Source organism: Cyrtonyx montezumae, unplaced genomic scaffold (assembly GCF_038088225.1).
Source record: "Cyrtonyx montezumae isolate F1298 unplaced genomic scaffold, pur_monq_1.0 scaffold_2, whole genome shotgun sequence".
NCBI classification, from domain to species: Eukaryota; Metazoa; Chordata; class Aves; order Galliformes; family Odontophoridae; genus Cyrtonyx; species Cyrtonyx montezumae.
This window is the reverse complement of record NW_027071936.1, coordinates 17201514-17220799: the sequence shown is the minus strand read 5'-3', so window position 1 is coordinate 17220799 and position 19286 is coordinate 17201514. Positions and strand designations below refer to the sequence as shown.

Below are 19286 nucleotides of genomic sequence, written 5' to 3'. Positions count from 1 at the left end.
CTGACTGCACAGCACCTGATTATCTCCAGCACAGCAGAGATTGAGCTGGGCTGCCCAAGCTACCCAATGTGACTGGCACTTGTGGAAGCACTCCTACGACCTTTGCCTTCTGAAAAATAAGAAATCCAAGAAATCAAGACAGAAATGGATGTGAAAATGGAGAAGCGATGACTGACTACTTCAGTGATGCTTCAGCTAGTCCTTGCTCTGGGCAAGCTTCCTCTCTACAGGGGCAAATTTTTGCTGTGATCGACCGTGTCTGACACCAAAGGTCCAGGAAGGGCCGCCCATACACTGCCAAGCAGTGAGGAGGCCTTGCCACTGGATTTCAGGGAGTTAAGGGCCTGGGAGCAGGCTGCACGCAGTTGGATTAACAGAGGGTCACCCAGCGTACAGTGGGGTACAAAGCAAGCACCAGAGGGGTCATTTTCTAAACTTTAAGGCTCCTGGGCACCGCTGACCCTGCATACCCAGTGGAAAAAAGTTTTCAAGTAACTTCTCTGAGTCCAGCTAAACCGTATTAACAGATTTATCCAATAACATGCAAATTCAGATTTTAATGAAAAGTCTTAAGTCACAGCTCTAAGTGATTTGGACTTTTCTGCTAATGGCATCTGCTAATGACCAAAGATTTAATGCATCAAGTCTTAGCATACATCAGCGCAAACAATATAACCATTTAGTGGAGGTAAAAAGTCATCTCATTAGACATCCATCACTGGATGTGGGCAAGATGGTCCAAAGGCTTAAAATAAAATATTCATTTTTAAACTAAGAAAAAAAAATCCCTAAAAACGTACAAATGATTAGGCCAAAAGTAGCAGTCTGCTAAAGCTTCACTAGGATTGAAAATTCAAACAGCAACATATATCTGGAGGTAAAACGCATTTGCAAGTACTTAATTTCTGCAGTACTGTTCCACAGAAGGCAAAACCAATTTTAATAGGAATTAAAGCAATAGGGCCCTCCAGAAACAGGATGTCTCCGAGACAGGTTATTTGAACCATCAGTAGAAGGACATAACAGAAATTATTTCTCTGCCATATTGTGAAGGATCACCTCAGTACGAACAGAAGTGCTCAAAAACTGCTGGCTTAATTTTCTAGATCGGGCCCGTGAGAGTTTCTAACACCAGGGAGACACTAAGCTGTGAGTGTAGCTTGAAGTGTAATGATCACAGTGTACAACTCAGCATGAGCAGAGAATTGAGTGGGGTGAAGCACAAGCTCAAAGAAGAGCTTCAAACGCTTTGAATGCTTGCACACTTTGTATGAATCGGGTAGGGATGCTCCGCCGTTGGTACCAGATGCAGGAACACCATGAGGAGCCTACAAGGGATGTTCCTTTGTTGGCTGTGGTGCTAGAGCAGCCTCTTTAGAGAGCTGCTAAAACGAAGTCATGTGACCCAAATGTGGGTCCTCCGCACCCAAAATGTCTCTCCCAGCGATGGCAGGACTGGATCTCCTCCAACTCTGCTTTGGCCTCTGTGCTCAGCCCTGGGAAGGTGCCAGAGGGCTTAAAAAAACGCTGCTGGTATGCACACTGCACGTGACGCCTTTTAAATCCCGCGTGGGATATTCCTGCCTGCTGCTAGACTTGGTTTTTTTTTTTTTTTTTTTTTTTTTAATTCAAGAGCTGCCCTTTTAAATTTAAAGTCACTCTTAAAAGAAAAAAAACAACATCCAACCCACAGCCCGAGCTTTGTGCAGCAGGCACCTACATCCTCATAAAAAACCTGCGCTGCACTTTATAACACGGGTAAAAGTCTAAACATCGTAAAAGAGAGCCTGAATTGCCAGACTGCTTGAGCCCCCCATAAATCACCCCTCCAGATGGTCCTACGGCTGCTCACAGCACCCTGCCTGTGGCCAGGGGTCGCCCCGCAGTCACGCCTCAAACCTCTGAACCTCCAGCACTACGCCAGGGTTACCTCGTTCAAGAGGAACTTCTGCAGTTTACCACTGCCCCATTATTAAGGACAATTAGATTCTTCCTTGCAAGTTACACTCTGCTGCACCACAGAGTGTGGCAGAGGAAGAGGGTGACAACTGTGCTCCCATGGGCTAGCAGGCCAGTTGGGCACTGCGAGAGCAACATCCCCTCACTGAAAGGTGCCATGGATGATTTTTCAGGTCCGGGATATTACAATTCACCATTTGTATCACTTAGTGTGATACAGTAGGAGCCGACACTATGAGAAAAGCAACAGTGTGGCATGGAGACGTGTCTTTTTCTCAGCATCGAGCTCCTTGCACTAAGCTGGAGGAAGGAAACTCTGCCTCTCTCATAAAACAAAATCATAAGGAATCAAAGAAAAAAAAAACCACCCTCCTGTCCAGAAAACCCAGGCCAGGTGTTGGGTGCTCTCACCATCAAGCTGAGGCAGGGCTGGCTAATCTGTAGGCTGGCTCGTTAGTGAGATAAAGGATTTCAGGAGGTGTTGTGGGCTGGGGGAGTGCTGGTTGAGTGTGGCTCCTGCAGGAATGCCTGACCTTTCCTGGGGCTTTGATCATGCTGGCTCGCAGTGTGAGATAACGAGCCTTCTGCAGAATCCGGAGGTAATAAAAAAAGCAGCTTTGAGACCTCGTGTTTTGGCAGCGAAATGCTTACCTGTGCTGGCAGCACGCTGCCTGATTCCCCCTGCCCTGCTACAGGCTGTGCTGTGCTCCTGTAGGAATTTGGGTGAGGGGCTTCAGCTCTCACCTGGTTGAAGAGGGCAGTGGTGTGCCACTCTTACTGAGGGCATGCACACAGAGATTCAAAAAGGAGCAGAGCATTAGTATGCAATTAAGCCACAGGTAGGATTAATAGGAGGAGAAACTACGCATCTGAAACAAGCAAAGGGCTGATCTGAAAGGACCAAGTCATTTTTTTCATCAGTTTCTCTCTGAACACCTAACCTGTACCTAAAGGACTGTTCGCGCTGAGGGTTTTTTCTCTTCTGTTTTGTTTTTCTCAGGGCAGGCAACTTGAACAAGCCAGAGTACCACTGGTTCAGCAAAGCATGAAACACCTGGGCTCAATGCACTGTGTCAGTGGGTGCTAATTAGCTCAGTCTTAAATACTTCCCTTAATGAGTCTGTATAAGCACTGTGTGTACCCAGCCTGCTCTGGGCTGCCCACCTGGAGAAGTTCTCCTGACCCTCTGGGGCTATTGCTCCCCTATGGGGTAGCTGTGCTGTGTGCAGGTTTGGTGCTGCATTGGCTCTGCAGTGCTCCCTGGCTGCAAGCTGAGTCAAACCCAACAAAACCTGGGTGAGTTACCCCTGCTGGGGGGGGGGGGGAAGTGTTGCACTCAATGATCTAGTCTTCCTTGCAGGGGTTAGCTATGTAGATTTCAGATGCAAATTTTACTTTAGGGCAGGCTTTATGGTATTAGGAGTCTCTTCTTTAGCCTTCTGAAATTTCATATGTATACACGCTAGAGCTCTCTCATCTCTGTTAATTGGGTTTTGTGGAATTTTGAGGCCTGAGGGCCAGAGGGAGGGCTGCTGATTAAAGCACACCATGCAGAAGTGGATGCAGTGGTGTTGCACAATAGTAGGAGCAGCTCTGTTCCCCCAAGCTGCCTTCTGGTGGGCTGGAGGAGCTCCTGTCTGCACACTCAGGACTGCCTGGACAGAAGGAGGGGTGCTGCTCCCTCCAGTATCTCAGCCCTCCTTTTTCAGTTGTACGCATAAGTCTTGGGGAATTTGGGGTGGGTCTGCAATCATCTGTTTATTGTGCAGTGCCACCATCCTGGTTGCGAACCTGACTGTGGTCACAAAGAAGGGCAGGGGAGGCCTGCACTCTGTCCTATACCCTTCAGCACCGTTAAGGAGGAATAAAAGGGTGCTGAATCTCCCCTTGCTTCCTCTCGCATTCACGTATGTTGGGATTTCTTAGGCTGCGTCATCTGAATGAATGGGTGTGTGTCCCCAGAGCAGGGCACAGAAAGCTCCCAGCTGCATCTCCCCAGCACCACACATGAGGCTCCAGCCCAAAAGCTTGCTTGCTGCAGCTAAATACAGATATTCACACACCCATTATAAATGCAGTCTAGTTTCATTTTTAACCCACAGGAGGGTGTGGAGGGAGAAGACATCAAAGCATGAACACAGGCTACCCTGGCATTCTGGGCGTGCAATTTTATCTTCCCCTCATTTCCCTCCTCTCCAAACCAGCTGCTGCAACTATCATGATGCTTGCCCTCCGGCCGGCATGCTGGATAACTGGCTTCCAAGGCAGTCATTAATCTCCCCCCATTACCCAGCTGGCACAGGATTTCACTGCAAGAGGAGAGCTGCCTGCATGCCCTCCCAGCGGCAGCTCTGGGAGCGAAGCCATCCCTGAGATGGGCACACAGGAGCAACACTCAGGGAAGTGAGGATGCCAGCAAGTGCCATCAGAGGATCTCGGATATGTGAGATGAATGCAACCTGCCTGTCAGCAACTGTGGAGGAAAGAGGTGTGCATCTCCAGGGGAAGACGGCTGGGATCGGAGCTAAGTTTAGAGGGTGACTTATTGCACAGCAATAGTAGCAGAGAGCAGCCCTGGTGTATGCGAGCTACGCAAGTGAAAGGGAGATGGATGTAAACGTTTCAGCAAGAAAATACAGCTCAGCAGTGTTGTGCTTTCATCCAGCCACTGGGTTTTGACCCATCTGGGGCTACAGGGCTGAAAGTGCATCAGTAGGTACGTGATAAACTGAGTGTAAACAGGAGCTGCTGCTCCAGCAAAGCCCTGGTGAAACGAAAACAAAGCGGGCTCAGAAAGCAACAAGGCACCGCTGCAAGATACTGAAGGAGACAAAGTAACCAGAGGCATGTTTTGTGCCCTTCCCACCTGAAACGCAGCCATCTCCCTGCTTCCCACTGCTGCGTGGGACTGCTTGAGCATCTACACCGAAACGCAAATAACTCATTCAGAGTGCTTTTTTGTGTCTTGATGCAACAATGCACACCAAGCCTGTCATATCCTCTCGGTAGCAGTGTTCATTTGCCACTCTTTTCCACAAGAGCCTTGTGTATACCTACATAAACCTGCATTTGGTCTGGTGGTAGGACCATAGGTTCTCCCAAGGCGAGGAAAAACACAGACCAGTTTTTGATCTTCCTTAAAGCACCGCTTATCTCAGTTTTCTGTTTGTTTTCTGTTTTTTGAGTGCAGGGTAGCATCTGATGTACGTGCCACCCACCACAGCTTATCTCGGCAGCAAAGCAACCATTGCAAACCAAAATAGCAGTGCCTTCCTCTGTGCCTGCCCTTCGAGCAGTGACAGGCATGTTTTGGTATCGCAGACCCCAGGGCGCTAAGCACCAGTCTCACACCTGCATCTTGCAGAGAAATTAGGTCCTTTGTTAAGGCCAGCAGATTACAGGCAGGATGGCTCAGGCAGCCCTTCTCTAAGGACCCCTTGGAGGCACCATCCTCGCATCAACCCAAGCACGCCTCCAAAAATGTAATTTGAGAGTACCTGTGGGGTGAGCATCTACAGCAAAACCTCAAAGCAACGCTTAGCCTGGACAATGGGACCAAACCATGGGGCACCAGCATGGAGCATGGACCTGCCTGCCTGCCTGGGGAGCAGTCCCTGCCCTGGACCAGCCCTGCCCACAGCTTCCCACCTTCTCAAAGGGAGGACTCTAGCAAGGCTGTGAGAAAACACGACCTCCACCATCTCCAAGTGCTGCCAGAGCCTCCAGCTGCCCATCCCTTCCTCGCTTTCTGCAAGCATTTTCCTGCTCATGAGCCGACAAGTGAAGGGTAGCGACAACGACCCTGCTGAGTCCTGAGGCGATGGAGGGAAGTGGTTTGGGAGGGGTTTACTGGAGGCTGTGCACCCGAGCAGCAGCTTTCACCCACACATTTAGCCTCATCCCCCTGGCCGCGCTGTTGGTGGGCTCCAACTGGCTGCTTTCCCACGAGCTTTCAAAGCGGGGCAAAATGGAAAAGAAGCTTTGAGCAGGCAGAGGAAGGAACTCTCGGTTAGCTGGGGAGGAGGCAGCCATCAGCTGTCACACCGTCTGTCTGGCAGCAGCCGGCCGGGCAGCCCCACGCAAGCTTTCCGTCCCAGGCACATCCTTCCTGGCGGGGAAGGACGCAGGCGCTCAGGAAACTGCTGCTCCTCCCGCCACGCTCGGCAGCAGGGGTCTCACAGGGCTCCCGGCGCCTAAAATGGGCACCAGAAATAGAGCCCAGGCAGGAGCTATATTTAGCGGAGAGAGCGGTGCTTCAGGAAGGGCCCCTCCATCAGATGAGCGTGGCCCTGCGGTGGGTCCTGCACCCCAGGTGAGGATGCTGTGCTGTACCTGGGGCAGCATGTGGCCAAATCCCCTCAGTGGACTGTGGGATGGGGGGTGTCCCACCTCTGCAAGGAAGCTTGGAGAGCAGTGTCTAATTAAGATCACAGCTCCGGTTAATTGAGCCCAATTCACCTGTGACATGAACAGCCACAATCCCATCAGCAATAATGGGACTGCATCGGCTTACACCAGTAATGACTTCAGATCAGCGGCATAACAAAGCTAATTCAATACTTGTGCAGGTCCAGCTGCTCAGGCTGCTGGGGGAGAGCTGGTGATGCCCTCCCTCCCTTACACCTAACTCCAAAAAGCACTGCCAGTGGTGCAGTGCAGGTTGGCAGTCCCTGCTGGGCTGCGCTGGGAGGTGACTGTACTTGGGGCCACGTGGGATGTGGTGGGGTGATATGAGAGCTGCTGGGGTAGGCAGACGTGTAAATTGGTGGCTGCACAACCCTGCCACCATTGCTACACCCACTGCTCCCACGGGGCTTGGGACAAGGAGCCTGTGTGGAGCATCCTGGGCACATCTAGGGCTGGGAATGGCAGGGCAGGCCCTGGCTGCCCCACACAGACTGCAGCCCTGAGCACAGCAGTTCTCTCCTGCCTTCAGCCGAAGAAAACTCAGCTGACACTGTTGTGAGGAGAGGAGCATTTCTGTAGGCTGGTCAAGTTTTAATTGGTCTGATTTCCATAACACACGCTCTGCAAACATCTGCCTCCTACTGCAGGCCAGGATGCACTGGGACAGGTCTCTGAGCCGACACATGCCCCGGGGCTCTGTCTTGGAGAGCCAAGACACAAACGTGCCCACCAGCAGCCACTGCTGCCCAGTGCCCTCCCCAGGGGTCCCAGTCTGGCTGTCATCTCCAGAGAGGGCCATGTACCACAGGGTATCCACAGTGTCCTTAGGCATGTCAGGGTAGCCTATGTGCTGCTGAAACAAGTGCTCCAGTGAGGTGCAGCCCTAAATAAGAAGTGTTATTGCACTGCTGTCGTTGGGACACCTGGCACGGCCAGGCTGGGAAAGACAAAGGAAGAAAAGCCTCATGCTGAGAGGAGCAGGGCCCGCCAGCACGTTCCTCTGCAACGCTCCATCTCCGGGTTTGAAACAGGGAAGGCAGGCAGCTGGTGCTTGGCACGGTGGCCAGGCAGGGCTCTGTTCCCTGGGCAGGAAGGGTCCATGGCTCCGCTTGTTCCCATGTGTCCACACACTGCACGCATCAAACAAAACCAAGCAAAGCACTCTGCAGGGTTGGCTACGGCACCTTCCGCTTCAGGTTTGGACGTTTGAGCCCTGTGCTTGGCTGAAAGCCTCCCAGTTCATCCTGCTTCAAACCAGCATGTTTCAAAACTTGTGCTTAGCATCCTTCAGGAAGGAAACAAGATCAGAAGGCACCATGTCTGCTCTGTACAGGGTTTCTCGTTTTGTCACAACCTCCCGCTCCCTGCCTAGCCATCAGCTGTCCCCACTACGGCTTCTCCCTCGTCAGCAAGCAGTGTGTCCCACAGCCAGCGTTTCCACTGCTGAGCCTCAGACCTGTTTGCACCTTTGCAGCAAGCACGCTGTTCTGCCCAGACAACATCACCAACCGATGGGACCAGAAGAAACTGAGGCTGCCACTGGTGGGACAGCTCCAGCCCCAGCTCAGCCCCTGCTGCTGACAGTCTGGGGGACAGCTACTAAAAAAACCAAACCAATTCTCTTTAAGGTGCCATTGACACAGGGATGAATGGGATTAGACATCAAGCTGCCGATCTTTATGTGTTGTTGTTTCTTTTTTTTTTTTGAACTGGCTGAGCATTTCTGCTGTGTGGGGCAACTTCCAGCTTACGGAAATCAGATGGAAGGTGTCGGTTTTTCACATCGTCTCTCACACTATATCTCACAGTAACATCTATACTCATTAACTCTTTTCCTGTTCAGTTTGCAATCCCATAAACATCTCTAGAGCAGCTGATGTCATTGTTTACACAGAAAAGCGTGACATACATATCTCTCAGAGCAGCCCAAAGTGAGAAGAGCCAGCAGCGGGCTAGCAAGCAGCTCTCTGAAGTCCCCTCAAACCCACAGCAACGGCAGCACTCAGCACTGGTGCCTCCAGCCCAGCACATCTGCTGGTCCTCTGCCCTCTACTTAGGGCCACATGTCCCTGTCTGCTCTGCCATCCCACAGCTGGCATCAATCAGACTTCCCACCTCTACCAACCAGCATGCCCGGCTGGTTTTGTACTCGTGGAGCTACCCAGATGCATAGCAGGGCCATGGGGCACGATGCTCTCCTCCTTGTAGGCAGAGACTTAAGCAATGAGCTCGATTCAGGCAAGGCAGCTGGCATAAAAAATGTCAGGAATCAGCCAACTGTCAAAAAGATAAATACGACTGCTCTTCTTTTTTTTTTTTTTCCCTACATTAAAAACATCCCTTTACCATTTAAATGCACAGGGAGGCAGAGGGAGGTGGGGACATAACACTGTAAGAAAATGCCTATACTGTTTTTATTTGAGATTTCGCATTTTTCACCGAACATCTGATCGGAAATCTCAGTTCATCTTTGTAGGGATTTCCAGAGTCCTCGGTTTGCTGTTGCAGTCTGCAGCGGTTTCACAGGGAGGGAGAGGCACAGCCTAGCCCCCTGCCTCGGTATTTAGGGGCATGCAGGAGATGTGTGAGGGTGGGAAGAGCAGCCCGTGTCGAAGGCAAGGCTCCAGGCAGCCCCGGAGCGGAGTGATCCAGTCTGAAATGAACTGGCAACCCTAAAACTTTTTGATAAGATAAAAATTCATTGATGTTGGCTCACACCGGGCCCGCTTCAGCTCTGCACTTGTCCTCTGTGTTTCCTTGGCATATCTGTTCCTTTCCTCTATCTGCTTTAGCATAACTTTATTTTTCTCTTTTATCTTTAGCTAACTGCACCCGGGGACTGGAGGGATTGATTTTTTGTTTTGACTTATTGTTTGAAGATCTGTAACTCAAAGCAGCTTCTTGCGCCTCTGATGTCTAGGCGTGAGCAGTATAAAAGGTGAAGCGTGTCCTATGTACCAAGCCGAGCAGGGATACCGTTCTATAATCAGTCATCTGTGTTTTATTTTGCCTTTTTGGGAGGAAAACTATTTTAAGACTTTATAGGCAATAACATTTGAAATAAATAGTCTCGTGGCTGATACTGTGCACTCCAGCTCTTTCCCTTTTTAAAGACAGCGCACCACTGCTGACTACTCGGGGCAAAAAGGCACCAAGTCCCTCATTAAAGCAGGCCATTACACATCAGAAGATATTCTGACCACCATGTCACACCCCCGGCAGCCCACTGCCACCAAAACATTGCCATGCAAATCCAAGAACGCTCCGCTTGGGGATGCGCTGCCGCGAGGCGAAACAAATCCCCTCCGACGAGGGAAGGCGGAGGGAGGGGACGGCGCACCCGCAGTAACCCGCTCCCATGCGCTCCCTCTGCCCTCAGGGCTGGAGCTGGTTTTATTTTTAGGAAATTCTTGCCCTCAGGCTGCGTCCAGCAGGCAGCTCATTAGGACGCGGCACCCGGGTTTCTCACGCTGAGGTCGCGGAAAGCTCGCTGCGCGCAGTGGTGTTGTTTACGATAGCCCATCTCCTCCGCTCCCTGAAGTTGCCCAGCTTGCTGAAATATGGTTACATATGCAAACATTATCTCCCAATTGTAACCTCATTTTCTGCTCTGCTGGACGGCGTGACCAGCATTTGTCATCCCGCCGCCCCCGCCCGCCGCTCCGCTCGCACGTCCCTAATTGTCACCGAGATGCGGCGTGCCAGCGGGACGCCGGTGTCCACTGCTCCCCATCTCCATGCAGTCACTCAGGTAACAAACCCATAATCTCGTCCTGTTTTCATGATGGTTGAATTACACATAATTGTTCCTGCACAGTGATTGATTTCTGCCTGAATAGAGACCTCTGCCTTTTTTCAATGCGAGCGAGTGGCAGCCAAGTCTCTCCATCGAGGAGGAGGCAGCAGCCTTTGAAGAGATCAAAGCCAAGGCCGCGAGCAGTTGTGCGCCCTGGGAATATGGAAAGCCTTTATGCTCTCAACCCCATTTCCAACATCATGTTGGATTGCAGCTGCATTACATTCTGCCAGCATTCTTAATGCTTTTAGTATTGACTCTGACATCACCGATAGCTGTTTTAAAGTAACAAAAGCTGAGGGATGACTTATTTTCACAACTCCGTAATTGGAACATGCAAAGTTAGGGGAAGGCAGCATTTGTTTTCAATCTGAAATACAAAAGAAAGCACAGAAAATTATATAAGTTCCTCAAAATTAAAAACACGTTTTTCATATGGAAAGAACAGAGGGGGCATTTTTATAGCCTAGACCACACAAAATGAACTGATTATGCACATGTTTTTTCAAGCCTAAAGGCTGAAGTAAAAATATGATTGGGTAAGCGAGTCAAATCGGGAAAAAATATTGTGACTCACGGTGCATTTAGTGACTTCTAGCACCTGATGCAAGGCAAAATGCTACACATGCCCTAGGTGCTGCTACCCTCTGCAGCTCCTTGTAGTAAACTGACAGCAGTTCGCTTAGCCTAAACCAGGCACAACACGTGGCGAAGAAGCATTAAATCCCCATCAGTTATCTGGGAAGATAACCAGTGATCTGGAAGTATAAAGCACCGCGGAGCTCCTTCTGAGATCTCCCCTGCTCCAGCCACACCACAGCCATAACACTGCCTCAAAGATCGCCACAGTGCTATTTTCGGGGCTGTCAGATGCTCCTGCCCTCTCCCCCCTCCTTCCCTGCCCTCGTGGGTGAGCACAAAGGCAAAAATCTCCACCCAGAAAGGCGGCCCCGAGCTTTGATTAAACGCACTGCCACACTGTCCCAGCAATGCATTTCCAGGGAAGCCTTAAAATGAACCGGTGGGAAGGAGAGGGGACGGGGAGGACGGGAGGCAGAGCCAGGGACATGGCATGCCTGAACCACTCACTCCTGTCCGGCGCGCCGCTGCTGCTTCAACAAACACTTTTATTCATTCTGAAGCCACTGAATAGTCTTTTGAGAACAGTAGTTTTGAAATATGCTCGCTGCCGCTACGGCGTGCGGAGCGGTGAGGAGCGAAGAGTGTGTAAATAAAGCATAAGCTGTAAAGAATTAAACCTTATAAGCTGCAAAGAATTAGACGTTATGAGCACTCGTGTATTAGCAATAAAAATAATTTCCTCTTAGCTGCATCATTTGCCTTCTGCCGTACTGGCGCTCCTTTTTTCCTGCACTCATCACAGCCCTGTCTCAGAGACAGTGGCATGGGACCTGCCCTCCTTCCCTGTGGACCCCATGACAATGTTCTTGTCACTTCTGGGCTTGCTGGTACTGACTCAGGGATAGTTTGGCTGTTCCTCAGCACACACGGAGTCATACTGAGGCTGAAAACGTAGCAAGCCATCTCCTTCCCACGACTCAAAAGCTTCATTTTGAACGCCGTTAAGAAAGAAGCCTTTCCTGTGTTAGCCGAAAGTGGGTTTGTTTTTTTTCTGCCTCTCTACTCTTCCTCCATCCCCAGCAAATTTACTCCTCACCCTGAAAGATCGGTCCTCTGTGGACCAGCGCCTGCTCCAAGGACAGGAGGATGCTCGCAAAGCAGCGCTGAGGGAGGGTGGGGAGACCGGGTTGCTGGAGCTGCCCACTGCCAGGCTGCTGGGACAGCCCGCTCCTGCTGTCCGTCTATCTGTCCACACATCCCATCAGGAGCCCCAGGCACGGGCACATAAATGCCAGCCCCCAGAAGTGGGCAATGCGTGGAGCATCGCAGAGGTTCCCGAAACAACATCAGAAGTAAGGACCGTGTGATGCTGCAACCCTGCCTTTCAGCACCAAGCCATTACCTGGGATGAAAAAGTACTTCTCACCATAATTGCTGCTTATTTTCCTGGATGCTGAAGGAGCTCAGAAGCTGGAGGAGCACAGGATGGACTGCAGCCTCCCAGGGGAGGGAGTGCGCCGTGCTCATTATCAGGTCCCATTTGTGCTGGATTTTTAATAGAGGGACTGAGAAAGAAGTATGGATGCACTTCAAATGCTGGGGGCAAGCAGCCTGCACCCTTGCGTGCCAGTAGAGATAGCACACAGAAGAGGGGAAGATGCTGGTGCTGGTGTGGCAGAGAAGGAGAAAGAAGAAAGACCAAAATGTACTTTTTGGCAAAAAGTTTTTACACTTAATTGTGTTTTCAGGTCCCTCTCTGCTTTTTCTTAAAAACTTCATCAGGATTCTCCATCCTTCATGGAAAAGCAGCACACGAAACAGCCAATCCTCCACTGTCAGGAACTTGCGGCATTTCTTATCAGCATTGCTTTTAATCAGATAGAGGTTTTGAGAAATTCTCTTCGTCCCCACTCCGCATACACTCCAGTTTTTACTTCCTCAGACTTCTGGTTTGTTTTCACGAAAGCAAAACAAGACAAATAAACCACCACAAAAACATATCTTTAGAGAGGAGCTGTCTTCCAGGTGCGCTCCTGAAGGATGCTCAGGAGCTGTGGATTTTGCTCCCACCTCTGCCATCACCTCCTGAACGAACGTCTCCCATCAGGCTCCCTGTTTGCAGGGAGTCCTCTTGGCTTGTGGCCCTATTTCAGGCTGGGGGCACTAGGGGGACATCTCCCCATCATCTGCCCACAGCCACCAGCCCACAGCCATTCCCATGGGTCATGTCCTCAAGCTCTACTCAGCGCCAGGTAATTATCCGCAGAACTTACCTATTTCATGCTTAATTGCACAGGCACATACTTATGCTCCACCCTCAGCCCAGCCACAGCCTAACAACTTGCATTGCCCCCTAGGCTCACATCGCAGCCTCAAGCAGCCCAGCCCTGCAGTGGGAAGCTACCCAGCGCTGACAAGGAGGCAAGGTGCAGGTGACATGGGACAGCTCAAAGCCAGCCCACAGAACATGGATGGGAAAGGCTTCATGGATGGAAATTGTTGCCTCCAAAGCAGGAAGAGTGTGAGTCTGACCCTGAGTAATGCTTTGTTCGGAAGATATCAGGCAGAAAGGTTCTTTAGGCAAAATGCGGTGTTTTGGACATTGAACACAACTGTTTGCCAGACAAGATGTATTTACCTACAGCCACATATCTGGAGCTGGAGGAGATGCTCCACAAAACCCCTCTGTAACCCCAGCTTCTCTAAAAAACCCAAACACAAGAGTCACCTAAGCCAGATTTCCTGATGCAACGATATTTCTGATTCTGCAACATTCTCACTTACACACAACCCTAGAAATGAAACAAAACAAAGAAAAAACTACAGGTTTCAGGGGAAGAGGGAAAGCTTTCTGCACAGGCTGTTTTGGGAGATCCTTTCGTTAACAAACTTCTGAATCACACAGCATTTTCATACAACTGTTTAAGTTGGAAGGAACCCTTAAATGTCATCTACTGCAATTCCCTGCCATGAACAGGGGCACCTACGGCCAGATCAAGCTGACAGCTCTCCGAGAGTGCCTTCATATTCCTTACTCCACAGTACGATGCCATCTGCCACAGGTCACCCTGATAAGGAGCATAGTTTGCTGCCAGCCTGAAGAACGGTGTCAGACTGGTGGGGCAGTTGCCCAATAAATTAGCTTTTCTCTCCTGTTTTGAGTTTTCCTCATGGAGATATATATCACAAGCGGGGTCTCTGTGCCTTTAGCTTAGAAATATTCTCAAAATAACAGAGAGAGGAAAAGAAATTGCAACAAAACCACATACTTAAGAGCTAAGCTTTTTTGCGTTTCTTTCATTTTTCCTCTTTACATCCATTACAGCTTCCCCTTCTCCCTATCCCATGGGTATTGAAGATACCGAATAACGCGTGTGGGAGAGAGAGGGATTTGGGTGACAATTGTTCCGAACGCTTCATAGTGGCTGGTATGAGGTTATGTTTCGGCTTTAGGGGGAAAAGAATGTTGGAATACAAATTTTTCACACCGAGTGATGTGGTTCAAGTGAGAATGGTGGGATGGGTTGATACTTGGACTGGATCATCTTAGTGGTCTTTTCCAACTTTAATGATCCTATGATTCAAAGAAAGATTGAGGCATGAAGATAAGTGAAATGTGTGGAGAGACACGGTCACAAAAATCTCTGAGGCAGTGTTGAAATATAGACAGAAGCAGAAAATAGTAGAAATAGAGTCTCAAGGCACAGCTTGGTGATCAGTTACTGAAAAAGAGAGCTGCTCCCGAGCAGGCAGTGCCTCAGGGAGCATGAACCAGAAGCACATCCCACAGGACTGTGTTGCTCTCCACCTGAGAGGCATCAAAATCAGCTGCACATCACCACTGTGCACCCACTTCTCCAGTCCCACTGCCCATCTGACAAAGATCCCATCACAGCCTTGTCACTTCACACCTGTAGTGTCTGCTGACCGAGCGCCTCCTGCTAATTTCTTGCCCCAACCTCACCTACACTCACAGCCACACAGAGATAACAGATGAACAACGAGGACACCCTCACTGATGATGCTCCATCATCGTGCACTTCTGCATGAGTGGCTGGGTACCCATGAAGATGACAGACCAAGATACTCAGGTCTCTCCTCCGCGCAGCAGACAGCAGGGATGGACTCCTCTGGAGCAGCTCTGACCACGTTTCTTCCCCCTCGCGGGGTCGATCCCCGGCCGATCAGCAAAGCTGGCACGCGCATTAGCTCCCTACTGTACTTTTCGTTCAGCCCCAAAGATTGAATGAATACGTTTTTATTTAAGTACTCAATCACTTTCTTGCTGAGAGGACAGATTCCTTTGAAGTGGGAAACCCAAGCTAAATAAACACATCCACAAGATCCAAGTCTCAAAATAGAAGCCGTTGGCTTGCTAGATTAAGTTATTCTGAATGCAATTTTCTTAAGTGAATCCAATGCCTCGGAAGGGCCGGAGTGACAGAGATGCTAATCCTTGGCTGTGGGACGGGGACAGCATGCAAAGCAGCTGTGCCGGGGCCAGTGAGATGGGACCCGGCCCGACAGCGGGGTAGGAATGGCAATTCGACGCACTTGAGATGCAAAACCTTCATATCCCCGGCGGAGCACGCTCCTGCACATGTCTGAGAGACACAGACTGTTTTACGGCTTAAAAAAATACACCAAGAAGGTGCATGCCTCAAACAGGACTTCACAAATATCACAGCAGCTGTAAAAGGCTTTTGTGTGGGTTACGTGGCCTCGAGGAGCTTTCCCTGCCCATCAGCAGAAGCGAAGCACGTGGAGGAGCGGGGCAGGCAGTGCCCAGGCTCTTCAGCACCTGCAGCCACACAGAACCAGGAGGATCTGGAAAAACTTTTGGTGCCTGAAGCTGCAGGGATCCAGGCTGCCTTCTCGAGCCCTGTCCTTGCTGCTACCTGAGGCCCATGTTCTGTTTGTATTAACTCTTTTTTTTCTGGACTAAGTTGCAGAAGAGGAGGCACAGTACCACAAGAAGAATGACATTCTGGTTCTCAACTGCCCAAAAATGAAAGCGCCGCCCTCTTCTCGGACAGGTTGCCCTGAATTACTCCTAGGTGTACAGAAGATGGAGACTGAAGGCATAGCCACGACACTACAATTCCAGCTTTGGGTACATTGAATGGGTGGGGCTTGCAATCATGCCTCAGCTGAAGTCACATGCATGCAGCGCCCACCTCTGGAGCGAGCCATGGGGGAGCACTGCTCTTCCCCATTGCCCACTCGTTAGTTAGGTTTACTAATTGCAGCAGCCCAGAAAGGAGAAGGCACACACTCCCTGTCCTTCCAAGGGCTGGTGCAGGGATGGGAAAAAAAAATTGTAATCATTGTAATAACCGCTCCCCGACGCACAAAGCCCTTTAGCGTGGAGCGACCGATGGAGGGAATCAGTGTCAATCAGCAGCCAGCGATACCGTACGTGGCGGCACAGAGCGGAGTGAGCCTTTTCATCTCGCTGACAGGCAGCCCGAGCAGCCCTGCTGCAGCCCTCGAGACTCCTCAACAAACAAAGAGTTAACGCCAGAAAATTCACATCTGTCCTCGAGACTACAAAGACGGCATTTACATTGCCCCACCGCACATTATCCCACAGCGTAGAGCGGGGCTGCCCCCCGGCCCCGCTCCGAGCGCTGCGGTTCGTCACGGGGTTCGGCTCTTCCACCAGGACCACGACCCACGCTGCCGGAGCCCGACTGCACGGCGCGGCCACGCGCTGCGGGACCGACGGAGAAACCCCAAAAAGTCTTTGGGGACTGAACTCACTGTTCTGGGGATGGGTGGCGACAGAGATCCGTTAGGCATGTACGGGTCGTTGTTCATATTTGGCATCATGATATACCCCGAGTAACCAGAGTACGATGGTCCCTTGCTGTACAAGCTGCCGTCGGGATGTTTTCCTAGGGAAGAGGAGACAATGATGGTGTTATTCCCCACACGTGCACCTCAGAGCACTTATACAGGTAGCGTGCGTTCAAGGAAACGTTCTGCCTCAGAACATTCCTTTGCTTATGGCAATTATTTCTGGCAGAAAGCAGTCCCAGCAATTTGTAACCACATTTTTTTTTTAAGAAGAAGAGTTAATTCTTAGAGGAGTCAGTGCACTCTGTGAGGGGGCAATACCCCACACCCTCAGAGCGACTCATTTATTTTGCCAGAAACACCAGCAGTGACATCGTGCTTCTCAAGCAGCAGCTTTCCTCCACGCTGCACATCCCTTCAGAATGTTGGGTTGGGGAGCACTGCCAGCACAGCTTCCCCACATCACTGCTAGGAGAGGAAGGAGAAGATAGTGGGAGCAAGGGGCAATCTCCCCCTCCTCTCCTAACTGGGAGCAGAGGGCAGGGCTGGTGCGGGGCAGACCTGGGGCGGGGGCTGCTGAACAGCCTCGGGGAGGGGGAGCCCAGGGGGCAGGTGATTTTATGGGGAAATAACTTGGCTCCGGGTCCTGCAAAGGGACGGGTCTGGGCAGCGAGACTGCCTGCAGGTGAGTTTTTCAGAGGATGCAAGCGGAAAGAGAGCTGCACAGCGCTGATCTCCTTTCCTCCCGGCCACGAGCACAGACATTGCAGCTGCTGGGCTGTGCAGTGCCCAGTGCTGTGAGGAACCGCAAGGTCCTGGCAGGCAGCGGGGCTGAGCTGTGTGCCACTCTCGTGGAGGTGATGACCTGCTTCAGCCCGTGATCATAACCACTGCACGTTCAGCACAGCCTTTGTCCTTCACAGCGCTCGCTCTCTGTACTCGTGCCCGGCTCCCTACGCAATATTCCACAAACTTTGTTATTTCCTCGGCCAGAACAAAGCTCTGGAGAGTTCCAGCGAGCAGGAGGGCTGCCCAGATGGAGGCTCAGGGGCTGAAGGGGCACTGTGTGCTAGGGGGGAAATCACACCGCTCCTGAACACAGCCGGCCACGCTGAGTTAAAGCCAATATCCTAAAAACAGTGATTTCTTCAGCGAGGATCCATGTGGCCTCCTTATCAGTCTTCCCTTCAACAACCATTTGGTCACCGGAGATTACCGCGCTGCGCATCCACCTCTGCCCCCAACACACACCGTTTTCAGACATTTACTGCAGCCCAAAGGCGGGAGCAGCACGCAGGACATGCGGTTCTCACCTTCCTCGGGGTGATCCCTGCCCTTGTCATGGTAGGAATCCTGCGCTGGAGTCTGCCTGGAAACCTGGCCACGGGGAATCCGGCACCGGAGAGGAGGAAGGAAAAGAGAAGTCACTGCGAGGGTCCGCCTCGAGAGACGGGACAGTGCCGGCGCTGCCCGAGGGGCAGTGTGCCGAAACGCCCAATGGGTACCGAAATGCCAAAAGGAAAATCAGGTTACCGCGTATTTTGAGGGGGAGGGGGAAAGGGGGGGAGGGGAAAGTGGGGGGAAAGAGGAAAAAAAAAAAAAAAGCACGGAAAAAAGGTAGGAACAGCGACAAGCGGCTCGCCCCGAAGTTGTTTCAGCGTCGGGAATTTCTTCCCGACAGTTCAATGCGAATCCCTCCAAGAGCCCAAGGCCCGCGGGGGTATGGGGCAACGCCGGGGCCGCCGCCCGCCCCACGAGACCCGCACCGCTCCGAGCCCGGCCGCGCCAAGGGGACCTTTGCCGGAGCTCGGCCGCCACCACGGGGCTCGGCCGCCCCTCCCCGCTGCCCGCTGCCCCTCACCTCGTGCCCGCCGGCGCCGGGCGCGATCTCAGACTCGTTGACCAGCGAGGACTTGATGTCGGCCAGGTCGCCCTCCTCCTCGGGATGGCTGATCTCGGCGAAGATCTTCTCCTTCTGGGGGTCCCCCTCGTCCTTGAAGGGGATCATCTCGTCGGTGGCGCAGAGCTCCGGGTCCCCCCCGCCGCCCCCGGCCCCCGGCAGCTGCGGCATCCTCACGGCAGCGCGGCGTCTGCTGCGGCCGCCGGCCCGCCGCGGGAAGGGAGCGGGAGGAGCGGCGGGGGAGGAGGCGAGGGAGGAGGCGAGAGAGGAGGAGGAGGAGTAGAGGAGAACGGGGAAAAAAATATATAATAATAACAATAATAACAACAACCCAAAAAAATAACCCGCGAAGTCCTCGCCAAGTCGCTGCCTCCGCGCTCGGCGCTCGCCGCGGGGGGAACGGCGTAGGGGCGGCTGCGGGGCTGCGCGGGGCGAAGCGAGCCCCGCCGACCCCCCTCCCGCCCGCCCCAGCCGTCGGGGCGGGGCGGGGGCGGCGGAGATGAAAGGCGCCGCCGCCGTGAGTGACACTGAGGGGGGGGGGGGAAGGGGGCGGCAGGGAAGGGGCCGGGCCGGGCCCCGGGAAAGTTTGCCGAGGAGGCGGCCGCGTGGGTACGGTGTTGCGGGGCCGGGAGCGCCGTTTGAGCGGTGCCCCTCTCCGCCCCGTTGGGAGCCGACACGCGTTTTGTCGATGAGCGAAAAATCAAGAAAAAAGCCAAACAAAAGCGTCCGAAACGCTCGCTCGGGAAACATCGCGGCGACGCCGCTCGTTCCGTTCGGTGCGGGGCATCCTGCGGACAGCCGCTCCCCGCCATCCCGGCCCCGTCGCGGCGCGCCCCGTGCCCT

At 52.2% G+C, this 19286-nt stretch overlaps 1 protein-coding gene across 4 annotated transcripts in view; it reads right to left on the bottom strand.

The window, feature by feature from the left end:
* The window catches only part of LEF1 (lymphoid enhancer binding factor 1), a 51398-nt gene extending 32689 nt beyond the window's left edge, over nucleotides 1-18709 (bottom strand). The window contains exons 1-3 of one of the 4 annotated variants that reach the window (XM_065736509.1): nucleotides 18405-18709; nucleotides 17857-17920; nucleotides 16508-16641 (exon numbers count right to left, since the gene is read on the bottom strand). In XM_065736509.1, coding sequence (XP_065592581.1) covers nucleotides 16508-16641; nucleotides 17857-17920; nucleotides 18405-18614 — 408 coding nt within the window. In that variant the 5' untranslated portion in view covers nucleotides 18615-18709. The remainder of the gene's footprint in view (nucleotides 1-16507; nucleotides 16642-17856; nucleotides 17921-18404) is intronic. The other 3 variants (XM_065736512.1, XM_065736508.1, XM_065736511.1) reach the window with 3 other exon arrangements.
* Between the last annotated feature and the right edge of the window lie 577 nt (nucleotides 18710-19286).